The 19,448-nt window shown below is 42.7% G+C and overlaps 2 protein-coding genes across 6 annotated transcripts; one reads left to right on the top strand and one right to left on the bottom strand.

Moving 5' to 3' along the window:
• Nucleotides 1-847: 847 nt before the first annotated feature.
• On the bottom strand, nucleotides 848-18,814 carry Nup154 (nuclear pore complex protein Nup154). Of its 5 annotated transcripts, none has more exons than XM_087350960.1 (25): nucleotides 18,680-18,814; nucleotides 15,934-16,080; nucleotides 15,399-15,536; nucleotides 14,327-14,423; nucleotides 13,438-13,601; nucleotides 12,492-12,646; nucleotides 11,363-11,634; nucleotides 10,814-11,064; nucleotides 10,308-10,579; nucleotides 9,197-9,482; nucleotides 8,293-8,501; nucleotides 7,611-7,717; nucleotides 7,179-7,392; nucleotides 6,737-6,831; nucleotides 6,265-6,361; nucleotides 6,098-6,175; nucleotides 5,634-5,830; nucleotides 4,992-5,142; nucleotides 4,148-4,398; nucleotides 3,605-3,752; nucleotides 3,401-3,493; nucleotides 2,899-3,130; nucleotides 2,150-2,270; nucleotides 1,189-1,311; nucleotides 848-1,097 (listed from the first exon to the last, which is right to left on the bottom strand). In XM_087350960.1, the coding sequence occupies exons 2-25, from the start codon at nucleotides 16,061-16,063 to the stop codon at nucleotides 962-964; spliced, it is 4,017 nt and encodes a 1,338-aa protein (XP_087207086.1). In that variant the 5' UTR covers nucleotides 16,064-16,080; nucleotides 18,680-18,814; the 3' UTR covers nucleotides 848-961. The 5 variants fall into 5 exon arrangements, with proteins under 5 accessions (XP_087207086.1, XP_087207087.1, XP_087207088.1 ...); XM_087350961.1 differs by lacking the exon at nucleotides 18,680-18,814 and adding an exon at nucleotides 16,560-16,665; XM_087350962.1 differs by lacking the exon at nucleotides 18,680-18,814 and adding an exon at nucleotides 16,305-16,378.
• SerRS-m (Seryl-tRNA synthetase, mitochondrial) lies at nucleotides 16,658-19,275 on the top strand. Its single transcript, XM_022065436.2, has 4 exons — nucleotides 16,658-17,290; nucleotides 17,899-18,086; nucleotides 18,378-18,594; nucleotides 18,708-19,275. The coding sequence occupies exons 1-4, from the start codon at nucleotides 16,658-16,660 to the stop codon at nucleotides 19,005-19,007; spliced, it is 1,338 nt and encodes a 445-aa protein (XP_021921128.2). The 3' UTR covers nucleotides 19,008-19,275.
• The last annotated feature ends 173 nt before the right edge of the window (nucleotides 19,276-19,448 follow it).

The following is a 19,448-nucleotide window of genomic DNA, read 5'->3' as shown; positions in this document are numbered from 1 at the left end:
AACGGCAGGGGCGGGACCAGCGAGTGTCTGGGGGGGGGGAGGCGAGAGGGGAGCAGCGCCCTCCTTCAGAAGCTGAGAGATGCTCGGATGGCACATCTCTCCTAAGACCCTACCTGCATGACCAGGTCTCTGAAGCAAACCTCTTCAGTGCATGTTACATGTCCCACCAATCCCCTCCTCCAAATTATGAAGCTTCTTGTTACGCAATTTTCTCTAGAATTCTGCTTTTGCACACACGTAATATTTTTCAGAACCGGGGGGGGGGGGGGGAAGCGACTAGAGACAAAAAGCAAAATTATACAAAACATGGAAACTGTAAAGGAAAAATGAGAAACACGAATTCTATACGAGGGTAATCAGGAAAACAGCGTCTGCACTCAGTCCAACTTTTGGGAAACAAAATTCCACCTCAACACTGGCTGAATAAATCCAAAGTAAATAAATAAATATATTCATCGCCCTGATGATGGAGGCAGTATGACCTCCGAAACGTTGGTTAACATCGACCAGACTACACGGCGCAACAACCCAGAAGACAGAACTCTTCATACTCATCGCTGTGAAAACCTCAAATATTACAAATAAATTGAACCCTGCAGACTCGAACGGGTTAATCCGTTCATGCAGACTTCATTGCATTAACTGACAGAATTCAGAGTTTTTCTGCGTGGAAAACCTTCGAGTGATCTAGATTTATAGGATTTACAGAGTCATCAGGATGCAATCTGGTGGGAGTGAAGTGGAATGGGCAATGGACCCGGCGCCAAATGAAATCTTGACACGGCAGAATCCCAAGTGGCGACTTCTCAGATATCCCAATCTGAGGCGTGTACAAAAGAACCAACTGTTTCACTTCACTTGAGGTTTAATATGCGGAAATCAATCAACTTCGTATAAGATTATAAAAAGTCAGAGACACGTCCAGTTAACTGGCAACAAACATAATTCAACACGCAGACTGCTAGCAGGTGGACAGGCGGTTTAACTTGGCCTGAACGCCACGAAGCCTCTGGATCAGGTCCGCGGTGTCCGGCTTGCTGTACAGCACGGACAGGCAGTTGGAGATCACGTCAGACGCCTTCGCGATCGTAGGTCGCCTGAAATGTTTCCAGAGCGATAAATTGCGGGGATCGGCAAACAGATATTCATGTAAAAACGAAATATGCACATAATGAAGGTTTTGCCTACCTGTCAACAGCGTTCACCAGCTGTGGAGTGACAGTGAAACTCTCTATTAACTGTGCTAGCGCCTCCACCAGGTGAAACTCGTTACCTTCTGTCAACCAGACGCGCTCATTGGCAGCAATCAATCTGAACGGCAGAAGTGAAAAGTTAAGTTGAGCACGTACAGGGAGGAACTGCCTGGTGAAAAGTGTACGTGTACACATTTGTGCTGCATTGACACAAAAGAGTTTAGTCTTTAAACATGCACGTAACACACGAGCCACTCAGTCTGCTACTGTCTGTTAAGACGCGTGGCACACTGCCCTCTGCAACGCACATAACTTCGCATGCAGTCCATTATACCACATGACGGCAACGGCCGGGAGAAAGTTGAAGGACTGAGAAATCAGATATGAAATATTTTAACAAAAGTGCGATGGAATTCCTACTCGACATTACAGTCACGTACGAGTCAACACCAGAAAGCAGCGTGTAGGGGCTGAGCGACGCAGCAAGAAGACTCGAGCGGTAAGACATAGTAAACATTCGCGGGTACCATCAGGGGCAAAGCCCTGCAGTAGCGACAGTGGCAATGTCAGACCGCCGTTATCTTCGGCGTTCATTCTTTTGTAGTACCAAGTGTTTTCTTCATCTCCTTGAACATTGCATGATGGACCAACACACCAATCTGATCCACACTTACCTTCTTCTGTTGCTCTGTTCTAGTCTCTCAAATATTTAAACAATTTTAACTTAAACGTGACAATACGTAACATGAAAGAAACTGAAAGAGAACGTTAATGGAACGCAACAAATATCAGATTTTCTCCATTCCCACATTGCACAGATGCGACTAGCACGTGCACAAATACAGTGTAATGTGAAGACGACAACAACACGCACTTCTGTCTGCACAATGGATCCAATTTCTGAATGCAATACCGCAATAAGATTACAACTTAAGCAGTGTATCATGTGACCTCACCTCTCATAAACATCCATCAGCATCATCAGCGGAACACCGAGAGCAAGCATCGTGCTGTGCACGTGTACAGTGTCAGCATGTAGTCTACACGCCTTCAGTTCCAGCTGGCGCACCAGAAATGCTGAAACATTTACCAGAAAACCACCAATGCCTCAAAATTCCCTTGGGTCACTGTTGCACTAACGTGCTCTGATATCGCTAATGCACAAAAGCGTGCTCCAAGAATGATCTCCCCACTTAATGGTAACTGAACCTTGTCGTGGTGGTGGGGCTTGAGTACCCCAGTGACCCCAAGAGCTACTGGTAGGGCCTCCCTAGCCAGATTGGTCGAGGGGGAGAGGTCAGACTAAGACAGGTACCGTGGTCCTCCAGGTTGAGGGTTGGTCGCAAGGCTAACAACCTTGCACCATAAAAAGGAAGACACTTCGAAACCTCGATCGAAGCCTCGGACAGACGGACCTAACAGAGGACCGAATGGAAGAGGAGAATTGAGGAGGTCATGGACCGAATACAGACCGGAGAGCCATAGAAGAAGAAGAGGAATAATCTTTGTTACCACTGCTGTCTCCTAGCAATCAGACGCCACTGTTGTGGAACAATGGCCCTTGGTCACGCGCGTTGACTACCGCCAAGAAAAACGCGAGACGTGAATGTGTGGGCCTTTCAAGAGTTCTGTCACTTGCTCGCTCTGTGGTGCACGACTCTCGCCCGAAAACCAAAGTTATACACCGCAGTGTCAGAATACTCACGGACTGGGAAGCAGCGCGGTGAGCCGGCATACTCCTGTCCGAGGGACCTCATCTTGCCCATGAGAACCGTCATCTTGTCATTTGGGCCGATAGATGTGCAAGCCTGCAGCTCAGCCTCAATGATGTGGAGCCAGATTGTCTCGACCAGCGCAAGGTCACAGTGGCCTGAGCAGTGGATGATCGCCAGCTTGCACTGCCACAGGTTGAACGGCTCAGCAAACTCCTCATAGAGCTGGAAGACACAGGTTTGATTCATCTTATGTTTGTACGATACTGCAGTAAACAGTCCCAGGGCACCATAAAAGATGTGTGATTTTACGTGTCAACATTTTAAGGAAACACTGATGTCTGCCCACTAGTCCAGGAGGCATTACGACTCAGAACAGTGCTGACAACACAGAGAACCTCAGATCTCACATCCATTTCCTGTTAGTTTGAGGCAGACAAATGATCAGGTGCTGAGTAACCTCACTTAGATCTGTGGCTGGCAATTCTGGGATACCTGTGTGATCTCTAGTAGGTTGGAGTTGAGACGCTGGATCGCATCTTCGGCCAGGTGGTGACGTCCCTTCAGCTTTATGACTGCCTCCAGCACCTGCAAATATGTCGAATTCTGTTGTGTGACCAAAAACTTCTGATTCCGGATGAACTTCATCTGCCTCATTTCACATTCACCGTAAAGAGAGCGTCAATCACAGTTCCTCACCTGCTGCTGGATACGGGCAACATCGATCTTATCCTCCAGTTCCCGCAGGAACACTCCCAACTGTGGGGCATAGCCCACCTGATCACTCCTCATACACACCACTGCACGGGCTAAGTACTCTATTCGCTGAAGCAGCGTAACAGATGAACTGCAAACCGAAAATTTATATTTGTATTTAAATTATGTCTCACAAATGACATATAAACGTTACACAGAAATTTCATCCTGACTGATGGCGAATAAAAGTAGCACAGTACGAAAAGAGCTTGCATGCCGTTGTATGTCGGAAACTCTCACAGGACAACGCGACCAAATTTCTAACTTCTCAAACAAATTTTAGTGTGCATTAAGTGTAGGCTTCTAAATTTCATAATAAATATTTAAGGAGATAGAAATAAACTGACATAAATATGAAGAACAGAAGGAAAGGAAACGAGGGATGAAGAAGAAATCAAGGCATAAAAGTGAGTTACTGGCAAAAGAAAAGGAGGAGGGGGGAGCGGGGGTGGACCAAACAGATCCACAAGAGAAAGGACAACTCACCCACGTCGAGTGGCAAGCATGTGCAGCGTCTTGGCAGCTGATGCGTGCTTCAGGTTCTTCTCATAGTACTTCCAGAGCAGATCGCACACCTCAGGACTCCGCTCTGATGTGCGCAGAAGGTACATCTCCAGGCTGGGCTGGTGTACTGCAATCAGATCCCCAGTCAGCTGCTTGCTCACCATCCAATCGAACACGGCCACGTGCATCAACTCATCCTGTGACTGCAGCGCAGACTGAACCAGCCGGTTGACCTGCAAACCAACTCAGGTCTTCAATCTGGCACACAGATCTTATCAAACAGCATTCCTTCTCAAAGTGATGACTGCACAACTGTCAGTTATCGAACATCGCGCACTTCCAATTTACAAGCGCACCTCAATATTCGAAGTTATCAAGAAAAATTATGCGAATAAAACTATACTCACGAACACAAATGACAGCAGCTGAGTACTGGATGTTTCTGTGCATCTACTGTCATGAGCCCTCATGAGCTAATTGGCTTCAGAAAGTTAATGCGTAAACTATTTAGTTACCTCAAGCGCGAAGCAGGCACCATCTACATACACGTATACATGTATTTTTCTCTATGCCACGGGCCTTTGTTTGTGTCAGTCACTTTAATACTAACTGGTGTCATCTGTCATCCCCGCTACATGAGACTTCAGTGGCACACGCTTGGCTCCAGCGATGTAAGATGTGCGTCAGAGCCAGTTCCACCAAATGAGACACCGAGTGAAGACTAAAATGGCCGAATGCTTGTATCTTGACAGTCAAGTCTAGCGCAAGTACTACCCCGCTATTACGCAAAAACTGAAGAACACAATACTGACAGATCTTCACTCACTTGGTCACTGGCTTCGCTCTGAGAGAGCGGCACAGCGTCTTGCGACGTGGGTATGCCGGGACAGACTGGCACACTTGGGGCATAGCTACTGGAATTTCTCTGGTCATATAAGTGGTTAAGCACAGAAGTCACCTGTTTGTAGCACTCCATCCTGCAAAAGAGAGTTCTATGTTTCAAGACAATAACAGCAAACTAAAAGTCAGCCCTGCACTGGACTTCAGACTCACTGGGGGCACGCCTTCAACACAACATGATGCACCTCCTGCATCCCACCATTTTACCATTTTCAGTCACTGCAAGGATACATAATATTATGTTTCCTACCAAATTTTCTTTATCATCTTCAAAATGCTTACATTTCACTAATAAAGACAAAAATTGTCGTTCCCATGCTATGCGGCACGAGGAGATACACACACACACACACACACACACAGAGATGTGTCAGTACACTCCACATGCTCTTACATTTGTCACTAAATGAGTGGTCACCTTACTCTCAGTATGTATAGGAAGACCACAAAGTCTGGTGTAAAAGGCGATATATGTGCCCATAATCAGAATCCGACCACGACATTACATTTCAAGGAAGAACGTTCAGCTAGACGAAGTGTCTTCCTAGAACGTAAGTGTAAAGTTTACCTCTTGACATATGCTTGGTAGCCCTCGGTGTCTTCAGCAGGCTCCTTGTTTTTGTAGTAGTGTAATCCAACATTCTTGGGGTCTACTTTGGACGCACACACAAGAGCCAGGTCCAGCACTCCCTCATAGAACTGACTGCTGTTGAACCACTGGCACATGATCTGCAAGTTGGTCTGCTGAGCCACACTCCTGCACAGCTGTAACCAGGAAGTCGATCATGTAACAGCCCGCGGATAATCACAACAATGAGGGAAACCCCCGCTCGGACTTCCCGCACAGTAATAAATATATTGCAACATTTGGTGCAAACTGAAAGGGTGTACGCTGGCATCACCCACTGCTAGGTTTTGTTAACGGAAGGACACAAAAACTGTGACATTTCAGAGTTAAGTTTTCAGTGACTACAGAAGATTTTCACAAAAATGTAACTAGAAATGAACGGAAGACAAACAAAAGTCCAAGACCTGCAGAGCCTCCCGCAGTTTCGCCTCCCGTTCCTCCGGGTTCTTGATGCTTTTTGCGCTCAGCAGCATCTCATTCGCCTGCAACAAAATAAACACAAAAACAGACTCTCAGTTGAGATCAAGATATCAGGAGGCCGTGATAAAAGCTTCAAGCAAACTGCCGTTACCTTCGAACAGGCAGCATCTTCATTCCTATAGAGACTGGGACACACCTCGCGTAGCTTGGAGCTAATTGCATCCACAGACGCATGGTCATTTAGGTACCTGCACACATGAAAGCAAGAAACCTCAAGATTCCTGCAACGCAAGCCGTGACACACAGCCTATGGTTAGATTTATTTAATGACGCTGTTGGTAGCTTAAATTATATAGCCCCTAGTCGTAAGATGATGATGAATACCACATTGGGAAACACATAGAATGGAGGGGTCATGGCCTTATTTAGGATGCTATCCCAGCATTTCCCTGGAGGGACTGAGGTATATTATGAAAACCTCCGTCACAATAACCAAATATGAAACAGTTACCACTTTGAACACTTTCTATTGTTATTTCAGACACAGAGCTCTCATTTCTCGTCTTCAAGAAACAACGTAGGAATACTTGTAGTGCAAGGCTGGACGGACAGACAGAACTGACCTGTTGATAAGGCTGCTGATGAGGGCAGAACAGATGTCTTGTCCTTCCAGGATAAGGTTCCTGAAGCTCATCTGCTGCAGCTGATTCTGCAGGTCCTATGACAAGAAAGTCACATGTAATAAATGCTCATCTTACAACTGCATTACAGGAGGGAGGGAGGGGAAGAAAGAAAGAAAGCAGCCGCTGTCCATCCAAAAACAGTGAAATAAAATGACTTGAACTTGCCTATCTTCAAGATAATCTCCCATTTGACTATCATTAATAACCTAGATGTTGCTAGCAAATATTTCAGGCAGAATGTTTCATTACAGTTTCTAGCAATTGTTAGACAGCGCACATCCCATTCAGTAGCATCAGAGGGGTGTCAGAAAGTGCACAATGCTACTCGACCCTACAGTGAAATATCCAACAGAATCACGACGCGTGCATAAAGCTGCCTCACCTTGTTCAGAACGCTTGCTATGACATGGAACTGGTGCTCACACACAATGCGCCACATGCCAAGCACTTCACAAGTATGCGTCACAAATGCTTTAAGAGAGTCAAGAGAACGCTTCTCTTCTAACTGGACCTCCTGATCCCGGTTCCGCTGTGGCGTTCGGCGAGTGGCTGACGTTTCGAAGGAGCTGTGGCCGATCTGCCGCAGCTGAATGTTCCTGCAAAGTGTTTCATCTCTGTCATCATCACTAAAATCCTGTCCTTGGGAGAGGTAGAATCTTACACTGAAAATGGGTTTCTTACCTTTCTGGGTATGTAAGTCAATACAAAGTGAACTTCAAGTGTTTGCAACACAAACACCTGTTTACTGTAACTAGATTATGTGCAGGATTCTCAATGATGCTGTGACATAATGAGAGGTTGTGAGTTTACTCACATGATTCCAGAAACAGAAAACTGCGTATTCTTCTCCAAAAAGTTTCGTAAGGCCTGCAGGTGGCCCAACACCCAAACACAGTCCTCTCTTGATATAGATGTGCACAGCTGCAACACAGAATGTGCCTCCCTCACTCACTCAAAAGTATATTTATTCAGTTAGAAAATCACAAAGTCTATCCAACAAAAGTATCTTTTTCACATCTTCATGCCACTGGAGAACTCCCTAGTTCACACCAAGGACCATGAATTACACATGAAAACAGCCATTACTAAAGCAAAACACGAAACCCGGGCCCCCAGAATATGAGGCAAAAGTGCTATTGTCAAGCTACTGTAAAGAAGTTGATAAAACTTTGGTTCCTTAAAAGATGCAGAATTCGACTATCTGCGCAATTATTACTACTCAAAAATGATTCTGCTCTATAATGGTGTTAAAAATTGACAGTAAAGGGTCATAACTCATGAAGTCATGATATGTAACGCATAATTCAAGTGTTATTTAAAGGTTGGATATAGACTATGAATGTGCAAACTTAGCTGAAATGGTTGCGTATGTGAACAGAGACATGCCTCGTGGCTCTGTAAAAACACGCAATTTCTTACATAAGTGAGCAACGGGCAAGTGTTCACAGGAGATACAGTTAACTGAGTGTAGACAACATAGCAGACGAGATACTCACAAACTGCACCTTGTCCAGAGTCGCCTTCGTGATCACTCTGCGATTCCACACTGGCCGAACGATTCGCCCAACATACAGGTACAGCCCATTATGGCGGTGAGAATACTGCATGTAACCAGTGCCCATTACGGTATCAGATACATTTTGTTGTGGGCTGCCACTGCTGTGGGAATGCGCGTATGGAGTCGACATGATTGCAGGACTGAACGCTGAAACACCAGAGCAACTGAAGTTCATCTCTCACTTCACTTCACACAGCAAGGTTCAAGAAGGCAATGAAGTGCTCTGTGAATCTGACAGAACTGGGGTATGTCTGAAGAAAACATGAGACAAATCATCAATAGAAAGGATACCCATAGAAAACAACCAAAATACTTTGTAATGAACTGATTTTGATCCTAAGACAAATTCTGCTATTTTCCAACTCTTCAAAGAAACTAAATGTTTCCATCTTAAAAACAATGTGACTGCCACCAACCTAGTCCCCATATTTACATTTCTATGCGATGGATGGGAAGCGATTGATGTTTCACAAGTGTATATGGACCAATGGGAACAAACATTTGAACAAGAGGCTGTTTTTCACGCCAGTACATTCATCATGGAAGATACAGGTCTAGAACAATGGCAAACCAAGATTAAAGGTCCTTTAGAGGGCAACGTAAACTTGTTCTGTATCAGACGAATTTCATAGTACATAAAAAGAAACAAACAAAGAAAGGCAAATGCTGTCATACTTAATCAACATAACTGCAAAATTATTTATTTATGAGAAGAAAAAATCCTGCCCTTGTTAGGAATTGAGCCCGTCCTCCAACCTGCAGCGCCGTCATTATACCGACATATGACAGGAGCTGCACAGTCCTCAGAAAACATTGTCATCTTCCGAACTGAAATTACTCACCTCCGCCTGCCACAGAGTACTGGAATGAAGGGGACACAACAGGAGTGACTGCAGCTCTGACCTTGGGTTCACCTCCATACATAAAGAATGCGCGTGTTGCCCACTCTGCCACCTGCAGGTTCTGTGTACTCTGCAGGCACGCCAATATCAGACTGGTGGCACAGGCCTGTTCCTCCTTCTGTGTCTCAAAGAAGAGCTTCACCGCTTCAGCTTCTGGTCCGCGGTTCTCGACCAGTAACTGCCGCAGCAGGTCCACGGGCCGCAGCTTCAGCAAGATCTCCGCCCCCTGCACTCCCCACCAAATACACAATCTCAAGCACAGCCAAAGAGATAAACTGCTTTACTCATACATAATGGAACCAAAGTTTCGATCCTATAGGCTGATAATTATTTTTGCAAAAATTTTGATAACAGGGCCATATTTCTACGTTGCTGGCAACAAAGACTTGCGCATATTGTAACATCAACAGGAATCTCGGCGGTAATGAACAAACTGATCTTGGTGAAATGACTTATGCACCATCCTGTACACTCATATTCTGCATGTTCCCTCAAGCAGACAAACATCTTGTGCTTGCTGCAAGACCCAAAGAACTGCAAAACAAAATGTGACTTTACGTACTTGCAAGAGGTTAAAAATATAACACCAGAGGGGTTAATGCTGCAACTGTAACTCAACCACAAACAAACGACTGTTACAAAAGTCCTGACCTACAGAAATATAGCAGGTATTACTATTATGCATTATTTGAGTACAAGCAAAAAATGAGCCTTATTTTGTATTTGTTTATTTGTTCATCCTGAAGATTACCGAACGCACTGAATTAAATATGGTACCGAGGATACGGCGAAATTCATACTGGTCAATTACAACCCTGCCTTTCTTGTAACCCCTAACAAATTTTATAAAATTTCTCAGCAACTGGAACCTTAAATAGCAAATAAGTGACAAGTACAGATGTCACTAAAGGCAAATTACCTGAACCTATTTGTGACATGCTGTATACTTAAGAACAGATGTAGATAAATAATACTTTGGGCCCTCTGCAGTGTAGCACATGCAGGTGAGGACATCACACGGCACTTGTTAGCAACTGAGCCTAACACAAACCTGCTGCGTCAGTATGATGTACTTCCTTGGGGATTCCATGTGTTGTCTAACAACCAGCGGAGGGTCTGGGACTCCAAATTCCTGAAAGCTGAGACTGGGCAGGACAGCCTTCACATCACCACCCTGAACCTCAGCCATCGCCCACACGACACCTTCAAGAGGCACCACAGTCTGCACCTCCACGAGGTACGGATGGAATGGGTATGGGTCACTCGACAGGCACCACAGCACGTCACGGTCACTGCCTGGTGCCGTCACCAGCAGCAGGTTCCCTGAACAAACAGCATTCCAGCTGAGACAGACGCTTCAGATGGCAACTCGATTAATGCTGTATAACCTATGTATCTGACATAAGTGTCATGAAATGGATCAAGGAACAATCAGCAATAAAATTGCCTGTTATTAAAACTGTAGCACCTGAAGGAGCAAAAGGACAAATTGCTTTAACATCACTCCATCCAGATGGCTTAACTATTATTGTTTGAATGCGGCCAAAGGCAACTTACCTCGCTTATAATGGGCCATGTGCACTTTGGTGGGGCGGGGTGACGGAGCATTCGCCGCAAACCCCGGAGGGAGGCGAACGTGCATCAGCTGCAGTGTGTATGGTCTGATACTGACATTTGTCACTGAACTTGTCGTGAAGTACAGTCGAACGCCTGTCTGAGTCACGGCCACCAGGTTCAGGTGTGGGGACTCATTAACTTCTACTGCACACACACTCACCACTGGACGAAAGTTGCTGCCATCCAGCGTTCTGCAACGGACAACTTGGCAGCTACAATATTTATGCAAGTGCAATATGACATTAACCCTTGAAATTGGGCATGAAAGACCAAACACTTTTTACGCAAAGTAATTAAATGATGACAAAAAGGATATTGCATGATAGATCCCACAAATTACACATCTCACCAAATAGTGTTAGAGCAGGAAAAGAGAGAGAGAGAGAGAGCGCGAGAGAGAGACTTCATGTTCTTGTGCTTCAAGTGGCCATGTGTTCGTGTGTTAAATGTATAATAATTAAGAGGAAGCTACACACTTAGATAACTTACTTGACGATATTCACCGCGTGTTGCACGATGGTGGCCTGAGTCATGCTCACCACCTTGCTGGTAGACGTGCCCCCCTCACCCAGGTCAAACACCTCGACGCATCCCTTCTCTGTTAACGCGAACAAAATGTTGCGACTGTCATCTATGCTGATCTGCACTATGGGGTCCTCCTCACCAAATGCCAGATTGAGAAATGACGGCATCAAGAATGAGAGGGTTCCTGTGGAGTGGTTCACCTTCTTGCAGCGCTTTCCAAACCAACTGCCTGCTGCCTGGTAACAAAAACTATTCTTCATCTAGATGTAATTCATAAGTGGCTCTCATGTCCATTCTAGGCACACAAAGCCCAAATTAACGTAAGAACCGAGTACTAAAATAAAGGGCAATAAGTTCATCCCAGAAAAAATAAAAATGCTGGGCTCAAATCACGCAGACGTCATCTCCACTTTGCCAGTACGTGTGGTGACCTAGAAATATTAAAAAGGAAAAAAGGGGGTTATTTTCAAAATACAATTCCAGGAATAAGCACGTAAATTTTTAAGTTTTTAATATCTGCCATTGGATCCACCTGAGTAAATTAAAAAAAAATATTTTCTTAAAAAGAATCCAGGATTAAGACACACACACACACTAAGTGGCACATGCAACTGTGACTTTCATCACTACCTGCCTTCAACCACTTATGCCATGTTATAACTGAAGTTAAGTTCACCATGAGAAATACAACTGTATTTGAACAAGTGAACAGCGACCTTTTAATCACCATATTCTCCTAAGCTACAAACTGTCTTATCTGAACAACGGTGTACGTGATGCTGTCTGGCCCCTCCAAGCACACCATGTCATTAAAGGCAGGACTGTTGAAGATTAATGCCTGTTCAGAAAGAGCACAGAGTAACTCTGGATACAGTCAATGCGACATCATCTCTGACTGCATGTTTAGTTCAAAAAGAGCTGGTAATGAACTGACTGTTTGCATGCTGGGTGGCAGATACAGGATCATAATAACCCAGTGCTGAGAGTTACTTGGGATGAAAAATTAATTATGAATTATGAAGCACAAATTGCAGGAAAGTGAAAACTCTCAAGTCACACTGCAACAAGGAACCCCACAAGCCAAGTGCCTTACCTGATAAGCCACTTCATACAGACACCCATCATGCCCTCCAAGAAAGATTCGCCCTGAACTGGTGCTGGCAATCGTGTTGATGGCCACTCCATCGGTTGGCAACACGAACACAGGATCAGGCAGAAGATGCATTTCCTCCAACTGACCCAAAGGGCCTGAAACAATATCATCCCGTAAACAGTCATTTCAGGCCTTAACACATAGAAGTGGAAAACCGTTCCTTTCATAAAGTGGCTCCACTTCCCAAGTTGTCTTCCATGAAATAAAGTAAAATGTATGAAGACGGTTAATTCCAAATGGTTTACTATAGGAACAAACAGAATGATTCCATCCTTCTACAGATCTTCCTAAGTACCTCTCTAATTTGAACTAAAATCTGGGGATCTTTACGGAACCCACTCTACAAAATTGTCTTGTCAGCTGCTTATGAAATCTGTTAAATGCAACTTCATAATTTATAAACAACCTCTAGCACTGCCAAGATATTAATATCCCGGTATATTCTGGAAAGCAGACAACTGGAAGATCATGAAGATAATGGGGGGCATAGGTCAGATGAAACAGTTACACTTCTGTCTTAAATCTCAGCCAAGACACCAAGAGTCATGACAAACATTCTCTGTGGTTTCCCCCTCATTCTTCACAGGTGAATGCTGTGATAACACTTTGAAACAGACCACAGCCACTTCCTCCCCAGTCCTTTCAAGTTCAACAAACATAACCATTTTCTCAAATTATTCAATGCAAGGTAACTTCTGCATCTAATACAGCACAATTAAATACCCAGGATGGCAGGCTGCTGGAACTGCCTGAGGACAGTGTCCAGCAGTAAGCTTTCTAATACCCGTGTTAAACCATCAAGTTGTACCAGCGCAGTGAAACCTGCAATTCCAACTACGCTTATATCACCGTAGCCAGAAAGGATCACACATTCAACGCCACCTACCGTCTTTGGTCGCTGAGAACGTCACTCCGAGGACTACGATCTCAACAGTGGTGGTCAGAACCAGCAAGTGCTTCACAAAGTTATGGAACACCCCCAGCTTGGGCTTCACCAGACCAACACTCACGATTGTTTCTCCAAGACCATCAAAGTAGGCCACATCGGTCCTGAAACCACATCAGCCACACCAGGCATTGCAAGCACTGCTTAAATGTTCGTCATATCGCTGCAATCTGTCAAGCACGCTCATGGCATTTCCTAAAGGGAAATTTCTGAAGCACATTTCCATATGAGCCTTGGTGTTGCAGTAGCCTTTTGCTACAGGATTTGTTAGCAAACACTTTGCACACATGTACAGTTTCTCCCATGCTACATCCACATCCCTTCCCAATCCTGTGACCTAATTACCCTTATAACACAAAACAAACAAAAAAATTGCAAAAATATGTTTGTGTATTTGAATTTGCCTAACAGTTAAGTTAAACATTTGAGAAATACTTGAACAGCAAAAGACACACATTACTTTATGCTCTATAAGCAAGTTAGGAAATGTATGCATATCTTAAATGGCATGTTCACCAGGTCTAACAAGGATGCCGAATAAACTGAAAACAATAATTAGAAATTAATTTAAAATAGTCCATAGTTTACGAGCTTCCCTTATAAAAAAAATTATGTTGTGCTGGAACTGTCTTTCAGATGGGAAAAACAACATGCATTCAAGATGTTGATGGGGAAACCTCTCAGAAAACGGCCACTTTAAACAGAGGAAGTGATGGCTGACAATACTAAAATGGATCTAAATTAATCTCACAAAAATAAGTTACAGACTACAGATGAATGCTTTTGAGGTCTTTGGTTCAAACACCAACAACGTAACAGCAAATCTTACCCATGTTCATAAGTCCACACGTAGATGTCACTGTCTATAGTGAGCCATGCTCGATTGATTTCCGTAAACAGTCCCATCATGCAATGGCACTGCATGTCTGCACCCAGTTATGGAAAGCACTTAGACTAAGTGTTATGTACTAGGAGGACAATGTTTACATGGGTTATATGACGGTCTGAATTGGATTTAGCTGGCTCAGGTTAGTGTTCAGCATCAGACATTTGAGAACTATGTAGTAAATCTTCAGGCAAGATAAAACCTAACAGCCAAATTCTTACAAGGGACTCTGCCCTTCATAATCAGTTAGTTTGTGTATGTGTTACCTATGCAGGCAATATGACCAGAAAGTCTTCAAAATGCAGTACTTTATGACGTCCATTAATTTGTGATCAGTCATCTGATGTGCATTTGCCATGTATTGAGAACACTGTGTCAACCTGTATATAAAATTCATGTCTAAACATTGGTCCATACCAGTACAATGTAATCACAAATTTATGAAAGTCCAAATTAAACTACTTCAGTTTTCACAAACCCAAATGAACTCACAAAATATTCATACATATAAAAGTTATAACCTCATTAACATACGTAATTTCTTTTAACCATCTGCATGGTGTATGTTTAATTAAATATGACAGCTATATAACATTGTATGCGATTTTAAACTTTCATGATGATTTGCTATTAACTTTGATCACAGTTTTGGGTGCTGGCGCAGTGCGCAATTGGGCTGTACTGCAGGCGTTTCAGAGGAACATCAATACCAAACTCCGTGACCTGATCCATCTACTATCCCTCTATGAACAATCTATTTCTACACTTCTTACTTCAGCCCTGATGATGGAGGCAGTATACTCCTTAGAATGTTGGTATCCATTTAGAAGTACACAGAATGAAACAACCAAGATGACCAACATTAGCAGGAAATTTGTAACGACGGGGCAATCCACAGCGGCACATACAATCTGATTGATCTGAGAGTTATAGGAAACTGACATCTTGTTATTATGGGGGTGCATTAGGATGGAGGAACTGAGAAAAAACTTGTCACTCTTTAAGAAAAGGATACGACCAAAGTGCTCCATCACTTCTGGGGGAAGAGGAACCTTGTTGGTAGTGGTGACATGCTTTACATTAGACAGCCCAGACAGCAAGCCATTTGCACTTGGGTAGTCCATATCATTCAAACCGCTCACTGTTGCAACTCCTGCAACCAAACAGCATCTTTTACATTTGTCCATACATCTCTTTAGGGCTGAATAGGATATTGGTGAGAACACTAAACAATGATGATTTAAACAGTAAATGAAAATTATTTAATATTGCAAAGGAATCTGAAAATGTTATAGATTGAAACAGAGATATTAATACGCATCAGAGATAGAATATGTCCAACTGTACTACTTTAATGTAAAAACACTCCATGTAGACTTGAAAGCAGTATATGCACTAGTATGATAGAGAATTGTTCCAGTCTCTGAATTTTTTAAGTACGCCACTTGTTATTTCGATGACTGGCAGAATAGCAGCAATCAGTGGCAAGCCAATCTTCAATCCCAATAGAGTTCCCAACAAATTTTCTGCGGGAAACGTTAAAAACATACCTTGTGGTGCGATCTGAGTAACATCAACTAAAGTTGGAAAGTTGCTGTCCATTGCCAGGTATTTTTCCAACATTTTCCCAGCCGTGTCCAGTATATCTATAGGAGCCCGCATCGTGTCCATGGCTGGCATAAAGAAAATATCTGAAACTAATGGACAAATGATTGCATTTAGAGCGTGACTGTCGAAGTGTTAACACAGTTAACTCGTTAATGGAGTGCTTTACCCCATACTATAAGATACATACGGTGCTATAAAATATATGTATACAGGAAACTAATACACTCTCAGCTGCATTTATGTAAATCTAATACTAGCATCTCGCCAGTCCGGACAAGGACATAACCTAAATAACGTCGAAAGAAGACTTTACCGCGCCTCGTATTTAGTCAACGATCACCACATTTACTACCACAGATACAACGCTCAGAAGATTTTCGAAAATTTATCCATAAGAGGGCAAAGTAATCAAACGCAGGTTGACCAACAGTATGAAATAATATTAACTAAGGTTATGTATGTGTAAAATGTAGTTAGATATTTCTCAATAAAAATATATAAACTCTAGTTGTGTTAGTGTATTGGTTATGTCACAGATCCTAACGACTATAAGCTACTGAGTACCCACGTGTGTTTGGAATCAGTTGATTTTGTCACAAGAACACAATCTGCACATTTGTTGTGCACTGCATTTTAAGAAGATTAAAATTTACTTGATCCAGACTCATGAAGACTCTGAGCATAACCTTCAAAACTTTATGTTATGTGAAAAACACTTACCAATATAACGCACTAAAACCCCTGTTTACTGTTGTACCAAGGAACGTTCCAGAACCAGAATTGGATATAGACTACTTATGTAATTTAAAATATAAATTAGAAATAGAAGAAAATATTAAACGTAGAAAAGGAGTTGGAAATATTAACCGCGTATTTGAACTGCACAGAAAATTACAAAATGACACACTCAGTGAAGAAAACAGGATGGATTTAATGAAAGAATTCAAAGAGGCAGCAAAACAAATACCAAACAAGACATGCCCCTTGGTAGCACTTTATGATGATAGTCCTAAAGTAGTTAAAGTCATAGGAAATAAAACCAAGTTTGATTTTCAACCAAAGGAATTCAGTGATATTGCTAAAATGTTGCATTTGATGAGAACTGACAATCTTTCAAATATGTCAGGTCATAAAAGTTATTACTTCATGGGTGAATTAGCAGAAATGGAACAGGCCCTTGTGTGGTTCACAGTGAAGAAACTATTGGCAAGCAATTTCCAGCTTATATCTGTTCCTGACATTTTGCCTTGCCAAATAATTGAAAGCTGTGGCTTGACCGTAAAAGAAGACAGGACCCAGGTATGTGGTTCAGCTTATGCCCTTCTGTGAGGTATTTCTACTACTATTGGTTGGGCACTGCATATTCTGACTCAAGATTTTCATGCGTTTCCTTAGTTTCTCTGAGGTAATTGCAGGATAGTACTCCTAACTGGTTCCTCCTTGATTCACAATTGTTGCATGTATTATTAGATGCTGCATAATGTCACCAATGAACAGAAAGATATGAACTTACTAAATAAATAATACTTATGAAATGATATTTTAAATTTTCACAGCAGTTTATGATGTCATTGTTACCAACATTTTGAGAGGGATGATACATTCCTCTGAAATGCAAGATTACAATGTTTTTTTATGAAAGCAGGTGGTTACTTATATTAACAAATTATACTTATTTTCAACTCTCATGTGTTGTTTTGCAACTTGCAGCTACCTGCCATATCTTATTTAATTCCTACACTATGTACATGGTACAGGATTTTCTGTGAGTAGTTACACAGCTGGCCAAAGAATGCCTAATGCAGAACCTAACGTCTGTCATCTTATTTAGAGGACTGTTGGGCCCGACTGAAGGTAAACAATACAATTAGTTAGGGATTCACATGGTTTTAATACTTTTCCTCTAGGTGTACATGCTAGATGACCACTTATATGAGGGAGACCATTGTCTGTCGGGCACAGCGGAAATGGCACTAGCTGGTTACCTCATGAACCGAGAGCTTTGCGTGACAGAACTGCCTCTGAGACTTGCTGCAGTTAGCAGGTGCTACAGGGCAGAAACATCTCGCATGTCAGAGGAGAGGGGTATCTACAGGTAAGTTTTATCGCACTTGTCACAGGTGTGTCCAGTGCAGCAGTTCCTATAGATTTATGAATAAGAAATCCCACAAAGTTACATTTTATTTACAAGAATTTTCTTTTCTTTCACAATCCAAGTGATACCAGACATCCTAGGTTCAGACAAATTTCCTAAAACAGGTCACAGTTCTGTCCACTGTGCTCTTCCTAATTCATTGTTCATAACCATCCTGAACCTGTCATTTGATGCCATGTAACTCATTCAGTTCATGATCTTTGTGCATGGAATACACACTTCGCTTTATAGAGTTCACCAGTTCACAAAGGTGGAGATGTTTGGGGTGACAGAACATGACGGTTCAGCAGCATTGCTGGAGGAGTTTCGAGAGCTGCAGGAAGAAACATTTTCATCACTGGGGCTTCATCTTCAGACTCTGGACATGCCTCCCCATGAATTAGGGGCACCTGCTTTCCGAAAGTATGACATAGAAGCTTGGATGCCAGGAAGACAAATGTTTGGTGAGGTAATATCTCTGTTGCCAGTTGCACTTTCTGGGGATTATAATGAGCCCGACTTCAGTGGTTATTAAAGAGTTCGGCTTTACTTACTTTTTCCACTATTTCATGCTTCCTGTAGGTGTCTAGTTGCAGTGACTGCACAGACTACCAGTCCCGCCGCCTCAACATCAAGTACCAGCCAAGAGATGGTGGCTCCAGTTTACATGCGCACACATTGAATGGGACGGCCTGTGCTGTACCCAGGATGCTGATTTCTCTGTTGGAAACACACCAGCAAGCTGATGGAATAGTTGCAATACCTGAACCTCTTCAGCCTTACATGAAAGGCAAAGTTGTCATCGGTTTCCAGGACAATATCCCAGAAATGAAGTTTGTCAAGTCAAAACACAAAAAGGATATTCACCGAGACCAGGACTAAATATCTGTGGACAGCTGTCTATGACTTTCTCTTCAAAGAAACCTTACCACATAGCACAGCATTGTAAAATCAGTACTGCTCAAAGACTGTTACATGACTTATACTGGGTCTATGTGCCATATATCACCATTTTGCCTAGCTCGAGAATTGTACATTGTAAAGCATTCTTTGTCGATAAAATGAACACCACAGATGAGAGTATTAGTGCTGTTCAGTGTAAAGAAATGTCTTCTGTAACTATAAAGTGAAATAAAATAATACAAAAGGAGTCTAAAACAAATTATTTAAAGGTATAGGATCAATTGTTCACTTTTCTGACACAAATTTTAATAACATGAATATGTATGCAGAAGAGAAATTAAATAGAGAGAAAAACTACTCGTGTATGAAGCACAATTTTACCAAAATTATTCTTTCTTAACATCAGGGTCCATGTAATAC

This window comes from Zootermopsis nevadensis, unplaced genomic scaffold (genome assembly GCF_977971745.1).
Source record: "Zootermopsis nevadensis isolate Lab colony 2312 unplaced genomic scaffold, Znev_1.0 Znev_ptg000017l, whole genome shotgun sequence".
Lineage (NCBI taxonomy): Eukaryota > Metazoa > Arthropoda > Insecta > Blattodea > Termopsidae > Zootermopsis > Zootermopsis nevadensis.
The sequence above is the reverse complement of the archived record's forward strand: the minus strand, read 5'-3'. Positions and strand labels throughout refer to the sequence as shown.